At 32.2% G+C, this 6,791-nt stretch overlaps 2 protein-coding genes across 2 annotated transcripts; one reads left to right on the plus strand and one right to left on the minus strand.

The window, feature by feature from the left end:
• Positions 1-2,444: 2,444 nt before the first annotated feature.
• LOC145004097 (fanconi anemia group E protein FANCE protein) lies at positions 2,445-4,587 on the plus strand. Its single transcript, XM_078962997.1, has 2 exons — positions 2,445-2,723; positions 3,155-4,587. The coding sequence occupies exons 1-2, from the start codon at positions 2,503-2,505 to the stop codon at positions 4,428-4,430; spliced, it is 1,497 nt and encodes a 498-aa protein (XP_078819123.1). The 5' UTR covers positions 2,445-2,502; the 3' UTR covers positions 4,431-4,587.
• A 754-nt stretch (positions 4,588-5,341) lies between these two features.
• On the minus strand, positions 5,342-6,791 carry ACO1 (ACC oxidase 1). Its single transcript, XM_078965608.1, has 3 exons — positions 6,632-6,791; positions 6,134-6,357; positions 5,342-6,060 (listed from the first exon to the last, which is right to left on the minus strand). Exons 1-3 carry the CDS (start codon positions 6,731-6,733, stop codon positions 5,481-5,483), a joined length of 906 nt encoding a protein of 301 aa, XP_078821734.1. The 5' UTR covers positions 6,734-6,791; the 3' UTR covers positions 5,342-5,480.

Below are 6,791 nucleotides of genomic sequence, written 5' to 3' on the forward strand. Positions count from 1 at the left end.
CATATTATACCAAAGGTTCACCCGTTTCCATTTAGTCTTAAATTTATTTTATACAAAACAACATTTTTCAATAGGCGATACATATATTCAATAATTTTTATAATATCAACAGTTGTGGCAACACATTTTAGTATATGTAGCCTCTGCTATTATAAGCTAAAACATTGTTCAAAAGATGAAACATATAATTGGAACATTCTGCAATGTTTTCATCAAATAGTGCATTTGGTTGAGAAACAATTTTTATGTCGGATTAAAAGTACTTTTTCTAACAAAAAAAAAAAATACATTTCCAACAGGTTTCGAACAAACAAAAAAACTATTCCAAAATTTCAAAAACAAATCTGAAATCATATGAATAATTTTTGAATTTCAAGAAAACACTTTGGTTTTTATAAAAGTCTAAGAAAAAGTTAAAGAAACATTAAAAAAAATGGGAAGTAGATATGATACATAAGCTTAAAATATAACATCTGATTGAAAACAAGTGATATTAGACGCTTTGAAATGAAAATTCGAACATGAATAGATATAACTTATTGAAAAATGTTTGATGGAAAAAAAATACACATTATATATTTTGCTGAAATAACCATTCCGATCAATAAGAAAACATATTTGAAAAAAAAAATTAAAACTGAAGTCCTTTTGGTGATCATGTTTTAGGGTTAGTGTTACCAAAGCCTAATCAATTATCAATTTTTATTTTAAGTGTATTTTTTTCTTGTGTGTGTGTGTGTGCGTGCGCGCGCGTCTCTAGGGCATGAACTTCACTTTACATGCTAATTTAGGTAACTCACCTGGTATAATCAGTTTCTAATGCCAAATAAGAGAGAAGGTATGGATTTTTTTTCTTATATTACGCCTAAGTTGCATTGTCTATACAACCTAGGGATCGTCTTCTTCGTGTCTCCTAAAGTTCAACCACCTTACATCTCTACACAACATTTGTAACCCTAAATTCAAGATCTGCACACAACATCACTAATCCTAAAGCATACCGCCAACCAACCATCGAACCACAAACATGTCCTCAACATCGTATTTGGTTTTCTCTTTGTATTCAATCTCCACCTCCACTACATCTTCATCGAAAATCAAACGGAGGTCCACGATGGTTGTAGTTACTATAATCAGGCATCTCTTTTCTATTGTATTCATCCATGGAAAACTCTGATTAAATAGAGAAAGATAAAGACATTCATGGTGGTTTCAAATGTCTGGTTGCCAGAAGAAAAACATTTTTCGTGACCTCCTTTTCCTTGTGGGAAGGAGAAACACATAGAGATGAGAAAGAACATCTCGATATTTGTAACTTTGTCTAATCCAAAACTACAATTATCTTCATCTAATTCATCAAACAAAACATGTAGGTTTTAATGAACTCTTTTCTTCATTCTCTGTTAGTTTTCATCTTCTAAATGCTTAAAATTCGAGCAATTTCAATTTCTTCTCATTCTCTAGGCTCCTTACAAGATCCATTCCCCCAAACTAGAACCAAATCGCCGAATTTTGAACAAGAGGTTTTCCAAAAAAAAAAAAGAAAAAAAGTAGCACAATTCCAACTAAAATTAGCGAAATTAGGGTTATATATGAGATTTAAGAGCTTGTTTTGTAAATTACCATAGTTTGTTGATGAAGTTAATGAGCATTCACTACAGACGGAACTCAAAATTAGGTAATTTTAAAAGAAAATCCACATTGACGACATTTCAATGCCATATGGATCAACTATGATCAGTGTTCTAAAAAGCGCGCCATGACGTGAGGCGTGGCTTCGCCGTTACGAAAAACCTTATAACGTTGGTGTTAGGCGTGACGTGTGGCAATGTGCGATATGGCGTGTCATGATGCGTTATGGCGTGTTATAGCGCGTGTTTTTTCGTTTGAGACACAGTTTTTTGCTATTTGTTATGTTTTTTCTAATCGGAGATACAAGTATTTTGGTTTTTGTTAACTTTTTGTTATTAGTTATTGAACTAATATTGCGAAAAATAATTATATTTAATATAAATTTATATTTATGTGGTAATATAATTTTAAATTAATACAAAATTCTCGCCTTACATCACGCCTTAAAAAAACATCATGACTCGTTAAGCTTGAGGTTTGACCTTGCCGCCACGCCACGCCTCACGCCATTTAAAACCTTGCCTATGATGACTAAAATGCCAAGTAATAGGGGAGAACTCCGTAATCCCTCTATATTTCAAATAATAGTATTTTTAAATTTTAATTTTATAATTTATGCATCTAGATACCTAGAAAAGAAATACGAGGAACCAATTAAAATAAAAACTAATAATTTTTTGGGATATAGTGAAATTAATGTTTTTTTAATATCTTTTTATATAGTTATTAGAAACTAAATAAATAAATAAATAACATTTTTGTTGTAAGCGGCGAATTAGCGATTAACACTTCTTTTAAGTTTTAACCCAAGCGCGATCTTTCCCCAAAAGGACCCTTTGAATTCATTTGCTAGTGATCGAAGAGTCGAGTATGGAGTCATGGCTTCCATTGCTTGATATATTCATGAATTCCACATGTCCTGAAACAGAAGCATCGCTATGGCTACAATCTTCCTTCAATCCTTCGTTAAACTCCTCCATCTCCATTTCGATTTCCACCGCCTCTTTCCTCGCTCTCCTAATGCAGTCCACCGAAGCCGACGTCGTCTGCTCTCCTTCTTCATCCTCATCTCCACTCCCTAGTAAACACAGGTGAGAACCCCAATTTTGTTTCCTAGTTTCCATGTGTATGATCATTTTACATGATTTCATCACTGGATTAGACCCCTCATTGGTGAATTACGATAGAAATTTTAATGAAGTGCTTCAGTACTGTTGTCTGCCTCTGTATTAATTCCTTACACCGAAAGCCTCTCTAGATTGTATGCTCTCTAGCTGTTTATTTACCCGACATTGCTTAGGTTGGGTTATTTAAATGGAGGGGTGTTTGGATGTACATTGAAACTAATTTTTACTGTTTAGGCTAAGTGATTAGGATTATGATTATGATTTTCTCATAAATTTCGTGCCTTTAATGCAAATACATTAGCTTTCCATCATTCTTGTTCACTTTGTTTAATGCATATATCATATAAGCTTGAATGGTTCTTTCTTTCACTTTGTACTTTTCCCCCGATTATCAGGTTTATGTGGCTACAAACATTACCCAATGCAGTCCAAGCTCGAATTCTATCATTTCTTACATACGAGCATGCAAAGTTCAATAAACAAGACTTGTCTAAACTTGCACGGGATATACTGTACAATGAAACAGCAGTTGATTTTTGGGTCAATAAAGCTGCACACCAACTGTTTGATGTTGTGTCTGACTCAAACTCCAAATGGGTTTCTTCTTTCAATCTAGATTCCGAAGAAGAAAAGTTTGAAGCAAGTTTTGGAGCAGTGCCAGGGTGGCTTAAAGATGCTGCTAACTCCAATGATCCAATTCTTCCATGGCTTCCCATTTCAGTAGACGATCTGAACACAAAAACACCACATGTCTCATCAGAAGACGATGAATACACAATAATGGAAGTTGAAGAGAGCAAAGATGGAAATTTTGAAAGTATTGAATCGACTCATCTTGAAATCGACCCCATAGACCATGAAACAGAAGAAACAGCTTTGTGTTTGAAAACAAGAATACTAAACATGGAATCAAGTTTAAAAGCTGCAGAAATTGCGGATGATATTCAAAAACTTTGTGTTAAAAGAAAGGGAGAATCTTTAAAAGTTTTGGATTTGATTCAACCATGGAATGTAAATGATGAAGTGATTCCAATTCTGTTATCTCATCTTTTGAATGGAAAAGAAGACGAATTTGAATGGACAAGTAATATATTATGCTCAATTTTGCTTCCAAAGTTCTTAACACTTGAAAAACCAGCTTCACGTGTTCTTGTAAGTGCCACAATCGACTACTGCAAGGTGCATCATAAGGCTGCTGTGTATGCGCTTCTGTTTCCATTAATCCTTCACAAAAATGGCATAAATACCCCAATTTGTGATGTAATCACAAAGATTGTTAAAGAATGCTTACACCCTGCTCATGTATCCGCCTTCTGTCAAAAACTACTTTCTGAAGACGAATTAGATGGAAAAAGACATATATGCCCTTCTTGTTATCAGCATTTAGTGTGTGAAAAACTGGTATGGACTGAACCGCTGTTTACCCTTTTCCAGAATATCTTGAATCATAATGTTCATTTGAGTCAAGATTCGGTTGACCAAATTGTGTTAAAGATTCAAGAATTTGCTAAAGTTTTCTCAAAGTCTTTGAAATTTGCAAACTTTATGTTGTGTTTTGTTACAAAGTGTGGTTCTTTGTTAAAGATTCATAAAGTGGTAGTTTCTGAAGCTGTTGGTGACATATCGAGTTTTTTGAAAAAATCGATTTTGTCAAAATTGGATAGTATTTGATGTTTATTGAATTGGGTTTTTGAAAATTTGGGGATTAAAACTAGGGTTTGGTAGATATTGTAGCATCTTGAATTGGTGCATTTTAGTTTAGATCACATGTAATCTAGAATTCAAGATTCCAATGAGGGTATGAATTTTGCTAATTTGTTATGGAATGCATTTGAATGACAAATTTTGAATTTTTTTTGACATTACAAATAGCAAAAGGTGTTTTTTTTCCCTTTTTTTTGCATTCAACGATGAAAAGGAATGATATATTATAGTTATAAATTATTATTGTTTATATATCTTAAATAACACTAATCTTTTACAAAAAAAAAAAAAAATCAAAACCCCAATTAATTTTTTTTTTCAAAAGTTCAACCAAAATGTGTTTTTATTATAATTCTATTCTAAAGGATTTAGTTTTTAGTTTTTGTAAGCAAATTTTTTAAATGGTAAATAATAATTTTGACTATTTCAAATATATGTAGTATATATTTTAAGCTAACATGAAATATGCTTATATGAAATTTATTGAAGGGTATATATTTTCTTGAATAAAGTTTATATTTACAAAATAATATATTCTTCGTTAGTTATCAATTTAATTTAATTTACGTTAACAGTAGGTTTGAATGTATTTCCTTCGTGCCTAAATTATTATCCACAGGATAAAGAAAAAACATATATAGATTAAGAAAACAATAATTACCATTAATTTTTTAAATAAAATAACAATTGTTGTATTTATTTTTATGGTAATTACTAATAATGAATGATATTTTAGTAAAAGTGATATTTATTTTTTGAAGTGAACAATTATTTTGATACAAACCAAAAAGAAAACATAAACAATTAATTTTGGGATAGAGAAGAAAATATTATGAAACATGACTTTCTATCACATAGTTGCTTTCAAAGAGCTCACAAGAAGTAAAGGCAACATATTATATAATAAAAAAAAAAAAAACAACATTACTAATCTGATCAAAAGTTTACAAAAGGTAATAAAAGAAAACACAAACAAGTATGAGCTCATTGACTCTTATGCATAAAGATTTCACCATTTCATTGACCATTGACCATCTTCTTCATAGATTCAAATCTCGGCCCTTTTTCTTCAAACTTAGTGGACGAATAAAGCTTCAAATAATCTTGAAAAGTATACCGATTCGGATACATCAACTTAGGAGCGGGTGAAATTACGGATTCGCCATTAGGGTTATAAAAAGTGGCAATCGAAAGCCTACTTCCATCTTTATCAGTCATAACCCGATGAACTGTACTTTTATAATATCCATTACTCAACACTTCAACTTGATCACCCGTGTTAACAAAAATAGTATTGTTCTTCGAAGGTGGTATATTTACCCATTTACCCTCTTTTAAAAACTCAAGTCCAGGCACCTGGTCATCTTGTAGCAATAGAATGATGCCACCGGCATCCGTGTGTTCACGAAGACCTCTTACGAGTTCTGGGTGAGGGCATTTTGGGTATTTCGCAACTTTTGTCCCCACCGAAGGACCTTTGGTTCCTGAAAAAGCCATTTTCATGTGGTCTTTTTCTAGACCAAGATTCTCACACATGAGTTCAGAAAGCTTCTCGGCTACTTTTATAAGTTGATCGATGTATTCATCGATTGTTTTTCTGCATGTATTCGTTATATAAATATAAATATAAGAATTGATTTCCATTTTGTTTATAAAAATAATTAACTTACCGAAGTTCTTCAGAAAGGTTAGTGTACTCGTTGATTTTGTTATTCGGGCGATGCCATAAGAAAAAAGTGCTTTCCCAATCGATATCGGTTGTTTTGTTTTTCTCTTCAACACTTTTAACAATTTCAGAGTTATAAAAACTCTTCTCCATGTTCTCTTCATAATGTTGATTCACAAGTTTTTTCACTTTCTCCATCAGTTGCTTATCAACTCCATGGTTTTCAATCTACATATCATAAAAATATAATAATTAGTATCGTAGCAAAAAGTTATATAAACGATTATACTCAAGAGTTTTCTACAAAAGAGTTATTCTTCAGCTGATGGGGCCCACACTGTCTTGAATCATGAATCAAGTACACATGCAGTAGCTAGCCTTCTAGGTGGCTAACATGCATAAGTGCCTAGTGTCCACAAGTAACTCAAATTTATATATTACGATTGTAATCAAGATTATATAAACGATTATGTTGAGATTAATTATAATCAGATACATATACCTGAAAGAAGCCCCATTTCTCACAAGCATGGTGAAGAAGTGCCATTGTTTCGCTTCTTTCTTTGCCTTCAAGCTTGCTAAAATCGATCATAGGGATCTCCATTTTCTTTATTGCTCTTTTTTTTTAAAGATTGAACTTTCTTGATGATGGAAATATGTTT

Source organism: Lactuca saligna, chromosome 7, assembly GCF_052625555.1.
Source record: "Lactuca saligna cultivar CGN05327 chromosome 7, ASM5262555v1, whole genome shotgun sequence".
In the NCBI taxonomy this organism is placed as follows: Eukaryota; Viridiplantae; Streptophyta; class Magnoliopsida; order Asterales; family Asteraceae; genus Lactuca; species Lactuca saligna.